General features: G+C 42.3%; 1 protein-coding gene across 7 annotated transcripts in view; it reads right to left on the bottom strand.

Moving 5' to 3' along the window:
• LOC306790610 (echinoderm microtubule-associated protein-like 1) overlaps positions 1–23,215 on the bottom strand; it is a 63,560-nt gene that overhangs the window by 35,836 nt on the left and 4,509 nt on the right. Inside the window, exon 1 of one of the 7 annotated variants that reach the window (XM_079287010.1) lies at positions 9,892–10,035. The exons of the other annotated variants lie outside the window; for them this stretch is intronic. Coding sequence (XP_079143136.1) covers positions 9,892–9,919 — 28 coding nt within the window. The 5' untranslated portion in view covers positions 9,920–10,035. Of the gene's footprint in view, positions 1–9,891; positions 10,036–23,215 lie in introns of those variants that run through there. 7 annotated transcript variants of the gene reach the window in all.

Genomic DNA, 23,215 nt, shown 5'->3' with positions numbered 1-23,215 from the left:
GCAGACTGCACAGAGGCAGAGGGATCCTTGAAACAAGGACAAGAGGGGGAGAGAATGAAAGGGAGACTAGGGGATTGAGGAAAGAGAGAAATAAATGGGATGGAGGGGGAGGGGGATGGAGAAGAAAAAGAGAGTGCTTGAGGAGGGTGGGTGGTACAAAGAGAAGGACCAAATTAAAAAGTGAGCAGGGTGGGAGTTTTGTGGGGAGAAAAGGGGGATACCCTCAAAAAAATTCTAACTGGGGGTTTTGACGTGCATTATTCATAGTTCAAGCTAGCAGGGAAAAATAACAAGCCTAAAGAGTCCGTGGCCTATATTCATGCGTGAAACTTTCCCCCCTTTCTTGGTAGATCACAAGACAAAATAACACAGAGGCAGGGATGCTCTGAAGACAGCGGTGGGAGAGACCATGAAGGGATCATACATTGTTTCTCTCAGTGTGGTGTGATATAATGCGTCTGTATGAAGCTCTTTCTGTGCAGGTATCTCTCCTAAAATCCTATCAGGTTCAAAGGTGACCCGGCTAGTTTTGACCTTTAACAGGAGGATGAAAGGATCCAGTGAAGCACCTTATAACGGTTGACCACTTTATGGTTCATGGCCTCGATGTTTTTGACCTCAGCCCTATTCTCTCCCTCAGGAACACACTCTGCTTCACTTCTTACACAATGACATCGAGCCCCAACCACACTCAGTTGCAGCCAGGATTATGTGAAAAAAACAAGGTGTTATTTGTACACTAATGTTGCAACTGAACACTGCAATAGTTGTTTAACAATAAAATGACAAGGATATTACTACTTCAAAACACACATAAATTAAGATGTGCTGACCTTTACACCATTTGTTCTCTTTCTCTGCAACTAGTTAATCATTTTACAACTAGAAAGTGTTTAAATGAATCAAGGTCTTTGCATATATTTCAGAAATCGCAATCATATTTCAGATGTTTTTAACCACCAAAAGGCCACAACAGCCAGTGTTTTGATTCAGATACAGAAAAGAATTCCATGCAGCTCCTCTCCCAGAGTGCATGCAACACACACTGTAACACTTGTGTTACAGTGTGTTTTTGTTCTGAAGACCTCGAGTCACACTGCTGTTTAGTCTGGAGGGGTTTCAGATTATTGCTAATCTTATTCTGGGACAGATTTGGGATCTAGATTAGGGCCAGGTCTGGTTTTTGTGTGTCTGTCTCTCCGCTCATATGCGTGAGAAGAGGCAGCTAAAACTGGAATATATTCCCCACAAAATCCCCCCCATGGGTCCCTAAACCCCACCTACCCTGCGGTGGCAGGTGGTGGTACCGCTGCTGCTCCACAACCCCTCCCCGCTCCACACCTCCCCATTGTTCCCCCCTTCCACCACCCATCAGTAAATCCAGAGGGCGCATACACACACACACACACACACACACGCACAATATAAACAAGATAGTGCTGTGCAGAGTGAGGATATCAGTCACACTTCTACTAGAAAATACTGCAGCATGCAATTTGTCCTTACAGTTTTGGTTCACTGCAGCTGTTTTCAGAGAAATATCTCTAAAAATCCACTTTACCGACTGTGCACAAAACGGTAAACAAAGTTAGCAGCCAGCTAGTAAAATTAAGAAGCATTTATCTGCTACATAGACAGATTCTTTCCTCACGAGCTGGTGGAGACCAAAAACAGAGCTTAAAGAGAGTAAATATTTAACTTAAATTCACCATCAACACGACTTCCATTGATATCAAATGTGTTGCAGGACCAAGCCTTGGTCACACTTAATGTATTTAAAATTCTAATGGAGATACCAAAGGTTTCCACATGCAGCATGTCAGGCTGAATTTGAAGTAAATGTGTATAAAAATTATACCCAATCTGTAACTTCCATAATATGTTGTAAAAAGCACATAACTGGTACATTCATTTAGAGCGATGAATGCTTTTTGTAAATGTAGGGCAGCTTGAGGGGAAATTAAGAGTGAGTGCATGCAACCATCTTACTATAATACAGCTGACATGGTTCAGTGTCTTGCTGAAGAGCATCTTAGCAAGGCCTCACATCAGGGTCCATTGCTTTCTCACCTGGCCTTCTGACTCTGTTTCTACAGCTGCGGCTCTCAGGAGGCACTGGAAGGTCATATTCAAACTGAGCCGGTTGTTCTTTTCTCTTTTTTTCCAGCACAAAAAAAAGAAAAGAAACTGCTGACATTTGTTTCATCCACAGATGATCAGTCAGTCTGTCAGTGGGCCAGGATTATAAACACTCAAATCCAGAGCTGAGGAAGAAACAAGGTCAATCCTCTGTGATCCAGCCACCATCTGTGTGCCTGTCCTCGTTATCGGGCTGTTTTGTGCTTTACAACATGAATTTACCCAAACCTATGGTCTTAATAATTCATAGGCACATTGAATTTCAATTAAAGCCAGGGGACTCATGCAATTATTTACAGCCTGTCAAGCTAAATAATGTATGCACATCTTTATGAAAGTGTTTCAGGAAGTTGCGTGAAGGTTTGCTCAAACTAGTTAAACATTAAACATAGTACTCCCGTAAGCAGGTAGCAAAGGTCCCCCAATAAAAGCGCATGCCAAGGCGAGGTGGATGAGCCAACAGGAAAAGGTGATATAAGTGTTATTTAATCATTTATTTCCCATGAAGCTCATGAGTTCAACAGCCTGGTCATTATGCCAACTCACTGTCTCACAGTGCAAGTAACAATGACAGACTGTAGGGCTGGTACTAATTTTAGACCCATAACATTTTGTCTCAACAACTTTTGAAATGATTGCCATGAAATTTGGTCCACACATTCATGCCATCATTAAATCACTTAAGTAACTTCTTTGACTTTTGATATTCCTTCTAAACTATTGATATGCATGCTTCGGAGGTGGAAGAAGTATTCAGTATGTAACTAAGTACATTTGATACTTTGTACAATATGTCGTTTTAATGTAAGTTACAGTATGTGTGTTATATCTATTGTATATTCTGAAAACCTGTCCTACTTCTTTTTTTGTTATCTACAGGATATCTTTATTCTTGATACTTAAATGTCCGACTTCCCCTATTAGGAGCATTACTGTTATATATTTTGTTATCTTGTCCTGTCTTAGGCTTTTGGTCAATAAAAAGAAGATGAATTCTCAAGGCGTGACAGTTTGACATCTGGTATCAGCAGCTGTGATATTGATGCACCTAGACGGCGAGAAGAGGCCCGACCAGCAGAGGATGTAATTCTTTCTGTGACGGACTGAGGTTCCCTCCTTCTAATACCTTTCTGGACAGGAGAGCAGAGATAGATTAAATGTGAGACTAAATCAGCTGAGCGACTGTTGAAAGTAGATCATTTTCCTGCTGGAGAAAATAACCTGTCATTTGTAATACATACTTACCGAGAGTAAGGTGCGGCGTCCAGATGAAAACCCATTTTATGACACATAATTATGAACTCTGGTTCCTTCACATCGGATATTATTCTCCGAAATAATCTAAAGTAAATGGACAGCCTATGGACTGTGGGTTAGTCATTTCAATAGATATTCTACTTATCAATATTTAGCCCAACACAAGGACACAATGATCAACTGGAACCTGTAAAGAAGAGCTGTTGAAGGTTTTTATCATCATAAATTATGTGGAGGAAATGTGACCTACTTTCAATGGGGGAGAATCCAACAGAGTGATAATGGTTTGTTCACAGCTCTGCGTCACAAGCTGCGTTAGGCAGAATATAAGGACTCTCATAGCAACATAGACGCTGAATTAAAACCCACCACATGATCCATGTTTTGTCATTCATCCCAGAAAATCACCCGTCCTTTCACCTGCCAACAGTATTTTATCGTTACTGTAAGAAGCAACTGCAAATAACCAGCAAACTGAGATTTTGACCTGATGAAGGAGCTAGATGAAAAGTCACCAGTTATTACAATTCATCCTGGAATTGTCAGGATCCAGGATCCCTGTCTGACCCGTTGTGTTTCCCCTGATCTCCTCTCCTCATGTGTTCTGTCATTCCCCTGTTTGTTATTGTGTGCCATGTGCTCTGTGTTTGTCCTCTGCCTCCAGACACCTCCCATGGCCACACCCGTGATTGTGCAGAGCTGAGGACACTCCAGCCGATCACCTCCTGCGGCCTGACACACCAGACTCAGGGCCCACTAATGAGTCCCCTGTCTCGATATAAACTCTGGCCCTGCAGTCTGGGGTTGTCAGGTCGTACCGTCTTTCACCCGCTTCAACCCCGTGGCATCCTCTGCCCGCCTTGTGTTCTACGGATTACACTCCGCCGCTCTGCCCGCCTTGTGTTCTACGGACTACACACGCAGTCAAGCTGCCAGCCCTCCGGTGTCGAGCCACGGGACTCACACTGTCGATCTGCCACTCTGGTGTCGGACCACGGGCTCCACACCTTCACACATTCTAAATAAAACCTGTTAATATTAACTTCTGTCTCCTGTGGTCTTGCGTTTGGGTCCTACCTGTGAACTCCGTGACAGGAATGGACATGAATGTTATTATATTTCACATGATCAGTGGAAACGTTCACCTGCAAACCATCCAATAAAGGTTTTTAAAGCCATGAGCGTGGAAAAACAAATTCAGTTCAGAATATTCTACTGTATGGAAACCTGTATCTGTACTTTATCGTTTCTGAAATTAGATATAATATTATGTAATAACAATATTTTGTCAAACTATCCAAAGAAAGCATTCAATAAAGATTGAATAACATAATTTGTAATGTCAGTGCAGAGAATCAAGGCTATACGGGATGAAGGCAAATGGCAACTATATTCACAAAAGTGCACTTGTGTATCGAGCCAAGCAAATAGCAGCAATGACAAATAATGATGTTATGATTCAGGAGAACTGGGTCACCACTCGTGTTTTTAGTGCAGTCTTTTGGTCATGGCCTCTAAGAGTATTATGCATGTCGAAATCCCCTGCGATATCTTTTAAGACCAACATTTCTGAATTTTAGAGAAAGAGGTCATGGGAATGTATTTTGCAAGGCTCACTGTGGTTTAATAATACATTTTAAAGATTTTAACAGCAACACTGATTCTCACCCTACAATTGGATCAATGTGTCTTTTCAATAACGGGTTATACGGGTACAATTAATCTGCTTAAAATGAATCTGAAAATACAGGCCCTGACGTGATGCTGCAGCTACAGACATTTAAAGATAAACAAAGCTATTGGTTTCAGTGTGAATGATAGTGAAAGTGTTCGGTAGCTGAGGCTTGAAAAAAAGAAGTTGTAAGTCTCTATGGATATCTTGTCAATACAGACTTTAGCCTATGTGAGAGAGAAAGAGAGAGCACATGAGTGTAGCCGAGGACAATCTGCTTTTGGGCTGTAAAAATCTCCTAATCCTGAGGCTGTGGAGCAGCGTTACATGTCCCACTCTAGCTCCTCTTTTCTGTGTTTAACAATCACTACATTTCGCAGACTTGAAAAAAACACTAGAATATTTACTCAAGTAAATGTACTCTTTCTTAAAAGGACAGTTACTCAATTACTTCTGTACAATTGTACTTTGATAAAAAAGCAAAAAGTAGGCTATGCCAGTTAAGATGTACTCTGATGGTAATGTCAGCCTGAATGATATACTATTAAATCAAAGATCACCTTTAGACCACAAAATAAACTGCACTATCATGTCAACTATAGTGGAATCACATCAACACTTACATGCAAATGTCCAAACCAACAATAAATTCCTTTGATATCGACCATCATTTTAGTCTGTGCATATAACTGATTATAAAGACACAACCACCTTCCTCAGTACATCCTTACGAGAATGAATCATAAAAGAGGACAAAACTCAGACAATTACATAAAAAAGGACCAACAATAAACCAAGGAGCTATATGGACGCCGCGGCGGTTGCTACAAGCACTGTGCTCTCTGCACTAGCATCTCTCGGTGCTTTCCAACACCGATTAACAACTTTTTATTCAAACATATGTTAACCTTAACGATGATCAATAAATGCCCACTGCCTTCATTTTATTGCATCGTTATGCGTTTTTTTTTTACTATTTCACAGACTGCTAGGCCCAGCCCAGTTGCAACAGGCACCCCAGCCAGTGAAGGTACATTAGCTTGTTGCTTTACATGTACCGGTATGTTTTCTCATGTGGGTTTGGTGGAGCTCTGCCCCCCTGAGGCCGCAAACACACCAGCAGCTTCTTCTCTTCCGCAGGCTGCAGCCAGGTATTATTGCTGACTTTCTCTTGTTCTTTTTCCCACACGCTTTATCATGACTTTTTCTTGTAGCTTTTCTTCACTCTGCAACGGTTGGGACTTGAAATGTAGTGACGTACAACACTTGAGACAAAATAAATACTTAGCCTAGCTCTGGAAGTTAGTCTTCAGATGAAATTCAGCGATATAGATAAATGGTATTCATCTTCCATATTTAGGATCATCCCTCGTGGTTTGTATACAATGTGTGACCTCATTTTAAAACTATTCCACCAAAACCAACTCCCACACACACACACAGCACTTTATCTTTACAATGTGCCTTTCAGAGATGACAGATTCACCTTTTACTGAACCGCCAGCGTCAAGTCAAGTCATTCTGATATATGTATATCGATGAAAATCACACATTTGCCTCCAAGGGCTTTACAGTCTGTACAGCATACAACACTTTCTATCCTTAGACTCTCAGAAGACATCCTTAATGGGGGGGAAAAGGGAAGAAACTGCAAGAAAGGCAAAAGAGGTGGGCTCCTTCTTCCAGGATGGAGTGGGCAGACGTGCAATAGATATTGTATATGTGCAGAGAGCAGGATTAGAATTTCAGTGAGCACACAAGCAGACACTTTGAGAGGACTGACATGAAGAGATGAGCACGGAGGCAAGCAAAAAAAAAGCAGATGAACAGAAAGAGGAACAGTCTTTTTGACATGGATATTGTGCCAGTAAAGGGGACCTACATTATTATTCAGCACAAAAGTATGACATTTATAACATCATGGCACCATATCAAATCATATGGGTATTACTGGAGCCTTCTGTGTCAACCTTCCTCCCTCCCTGACCTCCTCGCCTTTACACTAATGACGCGAGTTACAAACCACACAGACTTCTCTACATCTCATCTATATGTTAATGATGCATAACTTGGACACAGAAGTAGAACAGGACTGAACTGCAGTCCATAGGAATCTAGTAAAAGACTGATGCTGGTCATTAAAAGCAGAAAGCAGCACCTTGCAGGTCAGTGGGGGACATTGTAATTTGTCAACCTTCTACTACTGTGAAAATAGTCCATTTATCTAAAGGAGGGTGACCTAAAATCACCTTATCACAACCATGAAAATCCAACAGAGCTACGGTGTGTTAAATGCACACGCACTGTGTACTTCCGAGAGTGCAGGCCTGTGTGTTCTCTCAAGCGACGACAACATTAATCACATCTGACTTGGCCACTGAAACATCCATGGAAACCCTTCCCCCATTTCCTGTATAACCAAGAACCCTGCTCTACTCGTTCTCTCTGTACAAACACAGACATACAGTAAATATATACTGTTACATTTCTTGTAATTTGTTTTGCTTTCTTTATTCATTTTCCTGCATCAAACAGCTCTTCCTGCACTCTCTTGTCTCTCCTCTCCTGCTCCTTGCAAAGTCACAGCAACTCAGATCCCCGATCGATACAGCCGAAAATAAACTCTGCTGAGGAAAATCTGGCGTCTGCTGCAGAGTTTACTAATGCATGGGTTGATGAAGTCATGCTCTTCCTCTTGTGTCTCACATGCACACACAAAACTGCAGGTGACTGTGCTCAAACCTGTGTGTCAAATGACCCATTTCCAGCTCGTCCGTTAACATGAGGAATAGGTTTAACATCAGCAAAAGCTACCTGTCCTTAAATTCAGGGCACAGATGGAGCGCTGACGTCAGCGGGCCATGATCATCTGCATTTCTGACACACACACACACACACACACACACACACACACACACACACACACACACACACACACACACACACACACACACACACACACACACACACACACACACACACACACACACACACACACAGTCTCCATTACAGCCTCTGTGTTGCAGGTGGTGGCAAAAGGATGCTTTTCTGTCACATTAAAACGTGTCAGCTTCCATTGATGCCTTCACAAGTCTCAGTTGTGACACACAGCAGCCAACGCTGCTTTTCATTTTTCGCTGAACTGATCTCCTTGAAGGCAGCCTCTGCCTAGCTCCTCGGCCCCTTCATCTATCCCCCATGTCTCCTTATTACCTCCTATCTTCCTTACTCCCCTTGCATTTCCCTTCTTGTGTTATCTCTAATTTACTCCACTTTTGCATCTCACCTCCCTTTGTATTCCCAACCTCCCACTTGTCATGACCCTGTGCTTTTCCTTCACCCCACTATCAGGGGCACCATTCATATAATATGCTAAGACCGCCCCCTGCAGGACATATGCTGAACTGCTGCTATTTATTTTCTCCAATGCCGACGAGTCAGTGCAGGGAACTGACTGTGTGTATTAAAATAAAGACTGTTCACTTTGGTACTGAAACATTAAAATGCAACTCTGGGAGACAATAAATTAAATAAAATCATAGCTGAATTACCATTTAGCTGATTCAGTCTCACGCTCCTGGTATATTGTGGATACTGGCTCGCCGTCACTTACTGGCACAGTTTATTTTTACAAGTGCTGTTTAAAGGAAGACACAGACTACAAAAACGTACAGTTTGATAAAGCTGTTTAACCCCTAACTAAATAAAAATATTAAATATTGCCTAAAACGTTTCAGAAGTCCCCCTTTGATACATCATCGTGTTGGATTTTAATAGCTATCTCAGTGTGATACAGATTAATGGAGGCAATATATATATTGGTTTAACTGTTGTTAAACAGTGTGGGAAGAGATGTCGTGTAAAGCTGGAAAGTTACTCGCTAAACAGTTTGTTTAGTTTAAGGCGTTCCGGTGCCAATAAGTAAATGACTGTGATTTAGTTCAAAAGGAATCTGGCAAATCCATCGGAGTATGAAACGATAGATAGCGGAGGTGTGGTCAGCCGCCTGTCACATGCAATAACAACAATCTTGGCAGTTGTTGCCAAAGCTGCAGGCTCTTTAATTGACATCATACAGTTTTCCTCCAGCTGAGTCACGTTGATTAATCTGAGAAGGGAATCATGCATGGACTGAGTCCCAGAGGAAAGGAAACAGGAAAAAGAAGAGATAAAAGGACAGGGAGAGATGAGATAGAGGAAAGAGGCAAGAGACTGAAATGTGAGTGAGTGAGACAAGAAAAGGCGAAGAGGGGACAAGTGTTTCTATTTATAACTGATTGTTTCTGTTGGTGTGTCAGTCGGCGGGAGTCGGCGCATAATCTTCTCTCTCAGCTGAGCTGCATTTGTGGGAAATGACGCTTTACTTACTGCTTAGCTGCACACACAGAGACCATGCAGACATTCTCACGCATACACACAACACATCTTCATACCATTTGACCCCATCAACCCTGGAACAGCAAGGTCACATGCTGTGCTGTGTTCTATCCACACATCTTTCCGAATAAAACTTCTGCAGAGTCAGTCAGCATTATTTTTCATGAAACCAGGAGGAATTCGCTCCAAGTCTCCATATAAGGGCCCGAAAACTGAACCAGCTCCTCTTTGCAGCTGAATACTTGGCGGGTGAGCTGTCCCAGTGGAGGGCTTAGACTAAAACAGGATGGGCCAAGAGAGACCCCCTCCCTCAAACATACACGCAGACACACAAATCCAAACAATTCACAAGCACGTATGCTCAGACACGCACCTCATACATCTCTCTTGAACACAGATGTATATGCACATGTGCACAAGAGTACATGCTCTTGGTTTTTTCTTACCTCCTGGTAGCTCCTCACAGTCAGACATGGCCAGAGAGAGAAGAGGATCGGGACAGTGTCTTCTCTTGGCAGCCTGTTGCTTCCTCTCAATCGGTGTCTCTTTGCTTTTACTACAGTCTCTCTGGTAGCCAGACTCTGTTTTAGACTAAGCTGTCCTACTCTCCCTCTGTTTAGCTTACTTCCTTTACTTTCTATCTCCTTGTCCTCCCCACTCTCTCTCCCTCTCTCGACATGCTGACCAGTGGCCAGTGGATATGCCAATCAAACAGTCGCACACTGTGCCATTGGATACTAAATTTGTAACTAACAGACCTCCCATGGGGTACTGTTTCTCTCAGATATGGCAGGCCTTCTGAGATGTGATTCATTTACTTCTCATATATCTACAACACATATCTCACCATGAGAACAGAAGAAAAGAAAGAAACCCGTTTTTATTTCACATAGCCTGCAACAAAACAAGAAGGCAGATCACAAACTCAGCATAAAATGGTTGTTTTCCGGTGTACTTTTCTCCTTATCCCTTGAGCCTGTAACAGAAAATAGTTCCAGTAAACTTCTTATCCCTTGAGAGACAGGTTGGCCAAACCCTGGCATTCCTCCAGAAATTGTTTTTGTGCTGTAGTAGCTTTAGTTTCCAGTTGGGGGCGCTTGTATCTCAGTAAATAGCTGGATCACATCAGGAGAAATCCTTTGTTGTCTCCAATTCCTCAAGTGGCCTGGATATCAAGACATTTCCAGGGTCAAGTGATTCTGAACGCAAGACTGCAATTCTGACAGCTACATTTAATCTCAATGGTCTGTTTTATTTCTAATAAATAGGCCAGAGGCCACGTTGCAGAGTAGTTGCATTTGCTGCCAATTTCTACCAAACACAGACTGACAGGCAGGGAAGCAGAACAACAGACAGAAAGCTCTCTCTTTGGCGGGGAGACGAGAAGTTACGAGGCAACATGAAGAAGTATCCATGAAGGGTGAAGCAGGGGAACCAAAAATCGCAGCCAGCTTCGTCTCTCTCTCTTTCTAAAGCCTTTTCAGAACAGAGGAGACAAAGGAAAGTGCTTGCCAGACACTTCATAATGCTCTACAGATTACTGGCCCACTTCAGCGCACAAATGTTCTCCAGAACATACTTACCGCTGCGCGGCTTTGATTAAGCTCGTCGTCAGCCTTTCCAAACCCTCATTCCTGAATTACTTTTCAGCTTGCTTGGCTGACCTTTTGTCACTTGACCGGGAGGATTACCGCGAGGGAGAGGTCCAGCATGTGACTCAGTGGGGTCAGATGGAAGACTTGTCCAGGAGGAACAGTGTCACTGAGGTTAGGATTTAGTGCCAGTGACGAGGGTTATCTTGAGATTTTGAGAGAACACAGGGGATGAGAGGTTGGAGGGTTTCTTGTCCTGTTATCTGTCCTCCTGACCTGTCAGTGACCACCCCCCCCCAACATAACACAGCAACCTAGCCTTCACACCAGGACCAGCTTTGATGTTTGGTCTCAAGCTCTTGTTTGCTGAGGAGCTGGAAGGCCCTTTTGCAAACATAACCTAAACCTTCACCCCATAAAGACCTCTCGACCCCTCTCGCTCTGGTAAACAGAAAGTGTACCATCCACCACTGTGACTGTTTTTACTCTGTAATGATCGCATGCAATTACTTTGGCTGAGGTAATATACCCCAGAGTGTCCAAAAATAGTGCACAAATGATGCTTAATGAGATTGTAAAGTGGTTTATTATGAGTTGTCAGGACTTATCTTGCATTTGCTGTAAACAATGCAGTTTACCGTCACACAAGAAAAGGTGAGGCTGAAGCACGGCATTTGACAACTGTAAATCTGTGTTCACTTATTCTGTGGGATTATTATTGAGGTCAATTATGAATATTATAACATGAGTGATAGAGTGGTAAGAACACCAAAAACTCATTGCAAACTATAGAGTGATCCTATAGCAACAAGGCACTGAGAGCCATTAAAGGAACAGTAGCAATGAAGGGCCATCAAATGGTGTTAGAAGGCATACAAACATTAGTTAATTATAGTTTGACAGTAGACTAGAGGTCTAGGATGCCTAGTTCAAGAGACCTTTGTGTCATATTCTCTCCCTTGCTCTCTGTTTGAGTGAGTCATGTAGGAATTGGGAAGTAGGGAAACTTGTGAGGACCGGATTTATAAATAAAAGACTCACACAGAGAAGGGCATCATTTAAAAGTCAAAGTGGTGAGCATTGCATTCATCAAACACCCAATAGTACAATGATGTTGTTGTTGAACATGTTTCAGAGCACAAGAGTCATGTCCATGTGTCCAGCATTCAGATAAACATGTATAATTAATAAGTTATGGTGAATTTGAACTTTAGAAACTTTCAAGCCAATTGCCAAAAAACATATTATACCCTAAATAATAATTTGCATCGCTTACACAGCAAAATGTCGCGTTATATGTGGTTATTAAAGGCCATGCATATTTATAGTTAAATCATGTCGTCAGCATATTAATGTCTGCCATGCAAGGTGCAAGGCCATATTATTTGAAATGTCAGAAAATAAAATGGGACCTAATGAGGATCCCTGTGAAACATGTTTGGTAAATTGTTAGAAGAATTAGAACATTAACATTTGTCAAAAGTAAGTCTATTTAGCAGTCGTTCATCATGTGTCAATTTCCTTTGATAAATAAAGGGGCTTCACATTACCGCCTTTTATCTAGAGAAGAAGCAACATCAAAGTGGGAGCAATAACTGCGCTGTGATTTGTCCAGAAACCAGATGGATAGTGACCGTTTGTAATTTCCTTCAAAGCGAGTGTGACGTGTTTCTCATGTGGCACTGATCCCTCTGTACAGTCCCCACAGTGCAACTGGTTAGACAGAGTAGACACACACACACACACACACTTTTACCAGTTCCGTTTTGAATGAGGGGCATCTACTCTATAATACCTCATCCTCGATCAAAATCTAGATTGTGGCCTTTCCAATATGTCGCCCTTTCTCTTCACTTCATCTCTCTCCATCACTGTTTCTGTCAACCTCTTAAACCCCTCTCTCTTTCTACAGATGTTTTTCTTTCTCTCCCCTGTGTCAGTCTCTCAACAAGTTGCCTCCACTTTCTTCAGTTGACATCCACTCAGTGCCCACCTTAATTTCCTATAATGGGAGAAATGAAAGGTACTTACCTGTAGGCTTATCATTTTTCCTGATCACAAAACTCCCTCTACAGTAACTTAGATGAGGTTAATATTCGTTGTTTTCTACTCACGCCATACATTCTATGATGTAATGTTATATATTAATGGAAACATGAATTCACAGTAGTGTGTTCCATCTTTTTATCCTCCGGTACATTTTTGCATTGCACACACTCACGTAGTTTGATATTCACCTGCGTTTCAGATGTGGATGGTGTCTGATGTTGATTCTCGGATTGCCAACACGTTCAATGCAACGTAAACCGATATGCAATGTAATGTATCTGTGTATAGTGCTGCATATTCAGCAGCATACTGCGATTTATGGTTTCCGTCAAATATCACTGATAGATCAATCATTTAAAAACGTAAGATTACATTTTTTATAGATTTCATAGATTTTTTTAACCAGAAATCTGAATTAAATAAGTTGATTGCAAGGTGACAATTTAATTGATTCATTTTACACAACCAGTTTAAAAATGTATAATTAATCAGGTGGTCCTATACCTTCCATATAAGATCTGCTACCAGTTTAGCTGCAGTTTAACAGCGGTTTAAATTTAAACCTTTGTTGTTTGGACCATCTCAAACAGTTACGATGTACTCTTCTCACACCACATAAAAGATAAAAAACAAATAGTGTGTATACATCTACATTTATTATATAGGACCGAAGCTTAATTAATTTGAGTGAAAAGGCCTCGGGCCTATACTTAAACAGGTTTATGTTAATGACCCTCCCATGGCAGGAGCAGTTGTGTATGCAGGTACTAATGAACTCTTAATAGTGTTAAATCTAACAGCCTCTGAATGATTCCACTAACTGTTTTATGGCCGTGTGGGCAGAACCCTAATTGGGGACTTGTGGCAAAGAGCTCTCTTCACAGCTTCCCCAGGTTTAACAACCTGCACAATGCAACCGAAGCTGCACTTCATTGTGCCAAAGAAGAGAGACTGCATTACAGTTCGTTCATGTTTATATCCCTGTCATGTCCACAATTTTTGTTCATTCCAAAGGATTACAAGAAACCGCTGTATACTGATTGTATCCGAAAAATACAGCCAGACATCTGGTAACACATGTAAAATGCCAAAATTAAGACTGTATATAATATACTGTATATTTACAAATAAAAGAAGAAATAAATAAAGTGCTTTTTGGATCGTGATAAAGGGCTTCTCGTAGGGTTATATATCTGCATAGCTGTCACAGTAAAACAATTTTAAAAGTCAACAGTAAAAGATGAACTCGATTATTGTGAGATGTTTGGTAGTTATGGGTGAAATTAAATGTCCAGTATTCAGTGTAACATACGGGCTAACCTTGTTTGTGTCTTTGAACAAAGCGTTTTCTTTTTGTGTTCTAATTAAACATCTTGAATGCAATGAACTGCATTTGATTGTGGGACTCAGAGGGGGGGGGGGGGGGGGGGGGTCATGGTGTATTTCCGGTAGGATTAACTGTAAAGAGGGAAGTCTTCCTCTGGCTGGGGGCACTAGTCCCCCGCTGGGAAACGGCCGAGGTGTGACGGAGGGGATTCCAGAGCATGCAACAAAAGGCAGCCACTTTGATTTGAACAGCAGTTTTAGTCAGCCACACACACACACACACACACACACACACACACACACACACACACACACACACACACACACACACACACACACACACACACACACACACACACACACACACACACACACACACACACACACACACCAGCCCTGCCCTCAGGTCTCAGCCAGTTGAAAGACGGGGGAAACTCCAGATGCTTCGCAGCAGTTGTGGGCTGTGACTCGGAAAGAAGACGGGAGCAGTGGAAGACTGGCAGGAGGAGGACACTGATGGAGGGTTGAAGCTATGGAGTGGAACAATTTAACAGCAGCGGCGGACGCCTAAATTAATAGAAGAACTGTGGAGGTTTTGGCCTGAAGGAGCGTTTCAAGCTGAGAGGGAGGGTAGCAGCCAGCAACAGGGGTGGACGGGTGGGGTGAAAGGAGGTTTCAGGCACTCTGTATGATGGATGGACTGGTGAGAAAGAGAGGTGGGGGGGAGGTTCAAAAGAAAAATGACCCAGACTGCTGCTGAGTTGTAGGAGGGAATGCAGGGCAGCAGAACATGTGGGGATCTCATAACCAAAGAGGGGGTTTGCAATCCCACCATCGTGAGCCTACCCAAACACAGACTTTCAGTGGGGAGACAACACCTAAATAAATTAAGGATTTTGAAAAAGCTGGCTCTGAATCAGTTTTTTCTTATTGCAATGCTCCAGTTTGTGGTAAATTGTGCAACACTGCAATAATCAGCTTCACTATATGCCAGGAAACTCTGCACTGGGTCCATGGAGATGTCACTGGATCCAACGCAGAGCTATTACACCTTTCAGGATGCCTCTGTGGCTTTAGTGGTTGGCATAAACCTTTTGACTGGGGTTAACTTCAGGGCTTTTAAAACATGATCCAGCCAAATACCCCCCACCCCTCCCAACACAGACAGCCAGAAATGAAAACCTCTCCTCACACACACACACCTACTTGCTCTCTCTCCTTCAGGGCCTGCTAAAGCCATTATGGCTCTAAAAGAGATCGTATCAGCGCCAGGCAGACAAGCAAATAGTTAGTTAGACAGTTAGATATACAGACAGCGACCTGAAAACTATAGAAGCCTCTGTGCTCGGGACAGGCCCGGCTAAATGTCTGGCTACTCTTCTGAGGCTCTCAGGTGTGACCGGCCGGTCTCCTGTGTACCGCAGCCAAGGCGGCAGACAGGCACAGAAGTGTTCTGTGAGCCCGGAGTCAATGAATATCTGCTCTCTCTCTCCCGTCACTGGCTGCATACGCTCCTGTGAGCAACTTAAACACATGCCAGATCTTCTTTCCTGCAGAACTATGCCGGCTTTCACCGAGTTAATGCATATTTTTAGAATGAGCCACGGTCAAACATTTTGCCAGAGACCTGCCTGACGCGTAATTTCTCCCAGCGACTGCGGTTTCTTACATTTGATGACTAACTTTGCATTTGAATCACAGACTTAAGCCAGACCACAAATGCATAGCAGCAGGATTTTAAGAGAGGAGGTTGGAGGCTTTGGTTCTCAGCTTACTCATTCATACATGTCTTTCTCACTGCACTAACACTGTTACCGGTACATTGGTTGAGCCTGAACTCTACAGAAGAGGCCCCTAATGTCCCTCTCCCTGCACTCTCTCACACACACACACAAAAAACTCTTCCCTAAAATTGCTGATGGCTTGTTTTCATGAACATATATTATTTCCAGATGGAGGTCATGAATAAAACCTGACGGAAACCAGTCGGGTGAAACTGGAAACTTAAAAAAACAGAAATGGAGGGGTATGGAGCCGAGTAGAAAAAACACTCTCTCCTCCCCCACTCATTCGCTGAACTTTAAAAAATAAAAATAAAAAAAGGACCAACTTGTCAATTACACGGTTAAAAACAGAGGACCAGTGTACCACACATGAACACGAGGAGAGCAGTACCACATGATTGTTTTCAAAGTTTCACCGCGATGCAAATATGAAAACATCCCTAAACAACAAAATGACTTGCATGAGAAAACAAACAGGCTCAGAGCAGCTCAACCTTCAAACCGCCACACATATTTCCAGCTAAATAAACAAAGTCAGAGGGAAGAAAGGGAATACTTTCAGACTCTACGGAGAACACAAAAACTACGCTTTGAATACTTCCTCTGAAACAACCGCAGATTCTGATGTCCATGATTCACCAACCCCAGGAACATGAAGAAAGATGTGATGTTGACTGTGAATACAAACTAAATTCAACTGAACGAAAGAGGAATACATTGGTTTCAAAACATTTGATCATAAAACATGTGCAAGCTACAGGCAATGCAAGAACATCCACTAGCTCTGTCAGAAGGAGTGTCACAAAACCCGTCAGACATTTTGGATGAGCAGCAGCCGTACATTTTAATAAAGTAAAGCTCATCACTCGGGAGCGTGTTCGCTATTATCACGAAGGAGACCTTACTTGTGAATAAATGGTTTAAACGTTTTGAGTGACCAGTTTACGGAGTCGGCCATTAATCAGCTGGCTACTTTTGTTGCTTTTAACTGTTGACGCCTAACTTGCATCTGTATACTAGAGAAAGTAAACGAATTAAATCGTTTGACATTTTGGGAAAACAACTGTTTTCTTGATGAGCATTCGATGAGAAGATTGGCCCCTCTGTCTAGCCTGTGCGATATGAAGCCACCACCCGCAGCCAGTTAGCTTAGTTTAGCACAAAGACTGGAAACCGGGGTTAACAGTTAACCTGGCTCTGTAAAAAGGTAACAAAATCCACCTACCGGCACCTATAGATCACTGATTAACACCGTGTACCTTTGTTTAATCCGTACAAAAACAACTAGCTGTAATTTTGCTAAGCTAACAAACTGCTCATGGCAGCTTCACCATTTTATTTTTAGGCTAGGTCATGACCCGCCTTACTCCGCCTCTAATTGGTTCATGCGCGTAACCTTCATTGATTGGTTAGTGAGGTTAATATTATCAGGGTAAGCTAATAAAAGGTAGGACGGGTCGTGCCCTCCCCATGCTGGGAAAAAGATATCGCATGCTGTAGATTTTTGTGTCTCTCTGCAGTTTTTTTTTTCTGAGGTTTTAAGTCTATTTACAATAGCTCAGACAAAACAAACATACTGTGGGGGATTACTTCCCCACCATCCAACCAGTCCCTCTAGTCAATCCTGCCGTGTTGGTCCAGTGAGTTGGTTTGTTCTGATCTAATCCGACTCAGACTTTCTTATCTCCACAATCAGACTCTAATCAGCCCGCTTTGTTCAGACAACAAGGGGCCAACATGAGGCAAAGAGGACCCTGAGGCCTCCCCGGTGTCAGCCATAAAAAGTGTAATTTGTAGACAGGACGTGCCCTTTCAAGTTAGTAGTAATGGTAAAGCTCAATGGCAAATCAGTCATGACATTCAAAGACATACATTGTTTTTGCATTATTTTGTATTTCTTCAATTTGATTCCCCACCCAACAGCAATAGGAAATATGTGAAGAGTGTGGGGTGAGCTATTACGAAAGTATCTGGCTCATATCGGGACATCCCTGGTATTTGGTCTGCTCTGTCTCTCCCACCAGACTCTGTGGCTGCTACAAGTCCTGACTTTACAAATCCTTCAGCCTGCCACCCTGCAGTCCTGTCCTTATCTCAACCTCACCCAGCTCCTCCTGGCAGGCACAGATGGCAAGCCCATTCGTGTGCAAACCGCAGATTGAGCTCCGATTGTCCTGATGACTGCCTTTGTCTAACAGTAATGCCCCCCTCGCTCACCATGAGAATGGGAAGGTAAGTAAGCCAATTTACATGTATTAATTAAGGCTCATAATGAGCTCAGCATGACGTGGCATTTGAATGCATTCCTCTGGTATTGTGCAAACTATGCGGAGCACTGTAGGTTTCATTCAGGCTAGAGATTGTAGATGTGGGGGCATGTGAGCAGATAAAGGATTTAAAACACACACAAAACCAGGTCAGTCATGCAAGTTTCACCTCCCCCGCTGACACACACGCAAAAGGTGCTAATGAGAAATAAACAGGCCGTTAGTTACAGCTAGGCTTCATACAATAACAAAAATGCATTCGACAATCACAGCAAAAAGTAGAAACAATACTTTTATATAATTCCAAAATTGTAAAACTGTACAATTACAAAAAGTGAAGTATAAAAAAAACACTGAAGTGAATAATTTTTCATTGAAAATAAAAGTTTCACCCACAAGGTGCACGTAAGCTAAAATGCACAATCATGTAAGAACAATTACATTTCATCATATAAATATTTATGCACTAAGCAATATGAACTAAGTTTACAAAAAGTATGTAAAGACAGACTGCTCAGGAATGGTTTTTATCATCTTTGCTCATTGTTCATGTGGAAATGCTTACATGGTTGTTGCCATCTCATACCGCAGCGCAGCTAAGCCAGGGAACCATGAAAAAACAGCCGCAACCTCAGCGCATTAACATCAAAGTGTATTTGTATAAGAGCTAGTTTTCTTTTCTCGTCCTCGGGCTTCAAACGCTGAGCTGCAGCGGCTGTTCTTATTACCTCTTTGGCTTAAAAATCATACTAGGGGGACCCGGCCTCACAACGAAAAGCCAACACACATGGCAAATAAAGACAAGGTAGAAAAGAAAAAACATGTTGAGGGCACAAGGCTCTCCCTGCTTAATTGTACCTGAAGGGAAATCCCTTTAAATAGTAGTTGGCAGAGGCAGTGAGCTGGCAAGCAGATCAAACAGTCACTGAGCAGAAGCCCTATAAATACATCACATTCACTTGCCTCGCTTCAAACGCCTCCTCAGCCCGACCTCTACGCTCCTCCTGCAAATCCACAGAGCCGAGCCAGCGTGTTCACAAGGAGGACGCAGTGCTCATCTTAAGCGCAACATTTTTTTTTTTGCGTGTTATCTCTCATCTCACTCAGCTCGACTGGTGCTGGATTGGTCCGTTAGGTCCTCGTGTCACACTGTTGAAGCTTCAGGAGCTTTGGTTTTCTTCACGTATACCTCTGATGTCCCATCGGGCACCAGATGACTGAAGCTGCTGCTGAAGGAGGCCAGGAGCCGACCTGCACAGCACGGAGAAAAAAGAAAAGGGAGAAAAAGAGGCACGTTAAACACATCTGCAACTTCAACAGCATAGCATGCCTCGACTCGATATACTTAATAACTGTATACATTTCAACATTTAAAAGCTTCATCGAAAGATTAACAGAGCAGCTGCTGACTATGTTTACTCAGCAGTCTTAGTCAGACATGATTTTGTGGGTAATTATACATGCTTATTATAGAGGGCTTTCAGTATCTGGCTGCTTTCATTTGTGTAATGAGTTTTACAGACTAAAGCGAGCTGGAAAACAGCAATTTGAAAAAAAAAAAAAAAAAAACATTTGACAAACTTCGAGGCAGAGGAAATGAAAGGAGGAGTTCATCGTTGGCTTTACTAACCAGTCCATGTCTTCCGGCCGGTCAGAGTGAAGCTGTTGCACGGAGAGTGAGAGTTACAGATGAACGCTGCCTCTCTGGCGCTGTGGACCGACAGCACGCAGCCCTGCTGGCTGTAGGACGGCCAACAGCGGTACTCCGCGTTCCCAGAGGTCCCCATACCTCGCATCACGGTGTAATCTAACCACAAAGGACGGGATGCAACTTCAATACATGACACTGCTGAAAGATTTTTTAAGCGCTCTCTGAGGATAAGATGAAAGTTTAACGATCCCTGTGGGGAAACTGATACAGCGCAGCATCGAATGAAGAGAATACAGATAAGAACATGGGAGGAGAACAACAAAGAAATAAGGTTGAAGGTGAAAATATAGCATCTTTGTCATGCAACTACAGAGCTTTTCTGACTCAAAGGTATTCCTGAAATAGTTTAAAAGATAAATGAGCTTATTTTTGTCTGTTACATGGATTATAATGTCTAGTGGGCATTAGCTGGCAGTAGTAGCAACAGACAGGCTCTAGTTTTTTGTAAACAAACCAAAGAAAGATTGTGTCATTTACATGGACCTTTGTGTCCTGGAAGAAATGTATACACATATTGCATTTAGAATGTATACATGTACAATGTAAATATTTGTCTTTCTCTGATGCATGTATATGTTACCAAGAAACCAAAAAACATGAACCTTTTGAGTTACCTTCTCATTATTACTGCCAGTGTTTACGACCAATAGGGATGCAACTAATGCTTATTTTCATTGGTTAACCTCCCAATTCTTTTCTGAATTGATTAGTTAAAAAGAAAGTGAGAAATGGTGAAAAAACACAATTTCTTATAATCATAACTTTCCAGATGATGGCTTCAAATAGCTTCTTTTGTCTGTGCAAAACCTAAAGATATTCAATCTACTTTCACAAGCGTGAAATAAAAGCATAAAACTGGGTGAAACTGACAAGCTGGAGCTTCAAAAAGCCAAAGATAGAAATAGTTGCACACCATTTAGAGACATTTTTTCTCTAACGAACTGAAACATCTCTTCAGTCCTTCCTCCTGCCCCAACATTTGTATGACATTCATCATTATAAGTCTTTCAGTCAGACTTCATGTGGATCTGGTCTTAAATCATCTGCTACACATTAGCAGGAGCCACGAGAAAGAAGCATGCACACACCAGAGCAGGACAAAAGCCGAGTCTGTGAGTCCGTACGGAGGAGGAGGCACACTGCTACAAACTGTTAACCTTCCTAAATGGCAGGAGCTGGTGTATGTGTGTGGGGGTATTGTTAGGCGGAAAAGGACACGAGGATCTGCCTTCTGGTTTGAGCAAAGGGAACAAGGAGTAGGAGTGTTTCGAGGATCCTTCTCAGGGGAGAAAAAAAAAACGAGGCCTGCTGGGGAGCAAAAGGGTGGCATGCCTCAGCTGTTGAGGAGACAGACATATGAATATAAGCTCTTTGTGTTTAAGATGAGCGGCGGGAAACTACCTTTTTTTTTTCAATAATATAAAGATTTTTTTTTATGGCAGTGCTTTAGGAATTCACCCTTTTGCCCTTTAGCACACAACATCTCCATCAAATTACAAATGCCCTCCGCTGTGAAAAAGTTGCATCCACATAACCAATGAACCTCCATCTGTCAGCAATTTAAAATTAAAACTTGATGAGTGTCTTTCTCTCTTACACCCCCCCCCACACACACACACACACTTCATCTTTGAGCCATGTTGCCATTTGGCTTATTTTATCAGGCTTAGTTGCGTCTTTGGCTGCAATTCTCTTTCTTCCCCTTTTAGGGGGGGGGGGGGGGGCATATTGATGAACCCATGTGTTTGTTAATACACAATTGCACAATCTTTGTTTTTTTTGTTTCTCTCTGCTGGTTGTTTAATGATTTAAAGCAACAGTTGGACATTTTGGTTGTGCTTATTAGCTTTCTTGGAGAGAGTTCGACGTAAAGATGAATAGCACTCGCATGTCTGTACGCTACATATGAAGCTAGTTAGCTTAGCTTCGAACAAAGACTGGAAACAGCTAGCGTGGCTCTGTCTAATGGTAGAAAAATCCACGTCAGACCACCTCTAAAGCTCACTAATTACACATTATATCTTGTTTGTTTAATCAGTACAATATACGAATTGTAAAAAAAAGACATTTTGCAGTTTAACAGGGGGGGTTATGTGCTGGACTGCTGGTAGCAGTAACCTCCTGAAGACTTATGGACAACCAGCAGAGACTTAAAAAAAGTCTCTTCAACAGATAAAATATGATATTAAAAAGGTGCTGCTAGGCAGATTCTTTAACCTTTGGACGGGGCCAGGCAGTTTCCAGTCTAACCGGCTGCTGGCGCTAGCTACATATTTCCAGACAGACACTGTATGGGGAGTGGTATTAATCATCTCATCTTACTCTCCGCACAAAAATGAATGTGTTTATTTGCCAACATGTCAACCTCGAGACTAAACCCAATTAATAAACGTTACCAGACTTTTCCTCAACCCAAAAACCACCTCTGTTTGAACAAAACCCACAATATAGTAATAATATACACACACACACACACACACACACTTCTGGGGGTCTTATCACACACACTAAGCAGCAGCAGCAGCAGGGTTGACTCATGGCACCTCCTTGTTAAGCTAAAACATTCCCTCCTGGTGTCAGCCTCAGCGCCCAGGCCTCTTTACCCTGAATCTGTGATTAAATTCACAAAGCGCTGCTATATAAACAGTCCAGCATCTGGGGGGATGGAAAATCTCACCACAGGAACGCAGCCAGTCATTCTGTTATTAATATTTCATAGAGTTGAGAGGAATGGCGGGAGGGGACAGAGGGGGGCTGGAGTGGAGTGAGTGGAGCAGAAGAAAAGTAAAGGACTTTCAGTGCTTATACTGAAAGAACACAAAACGTTTCCAAAAAAGTACTTTATACAACTATTCTGAGAGGGAAAAATATGTTAACGAGAGTTTTTTTATGTAAACGATTCAACAGTTGGACAAAAAGTCTCTCCACGACTTCCATGAAAGGTTAAACAGAATAACTCTGCTTCATACCAGCACTGTTTTCTTAAATGAACGCCGACTGTGCTTTGTGAGCCAGAGACATGCAGGATTAATCCCACTTTG

This window comes from Melanostigma gelatinosum (genome assembly GCF_949748355.1).
Source record: "Melanostigma gelatinosum genome assembly, chromosome: 16".
Classification (NCBI taxonomy): Eukaryota; Metazoa; Chordata; class Actinopteri; order Perciformes; family Zoarcidae; genus Melanostigma; species Melanostigma gelatinosum.
This window is presented reverse-complemented; position numbering and strand designations above follow the sequence as displayed.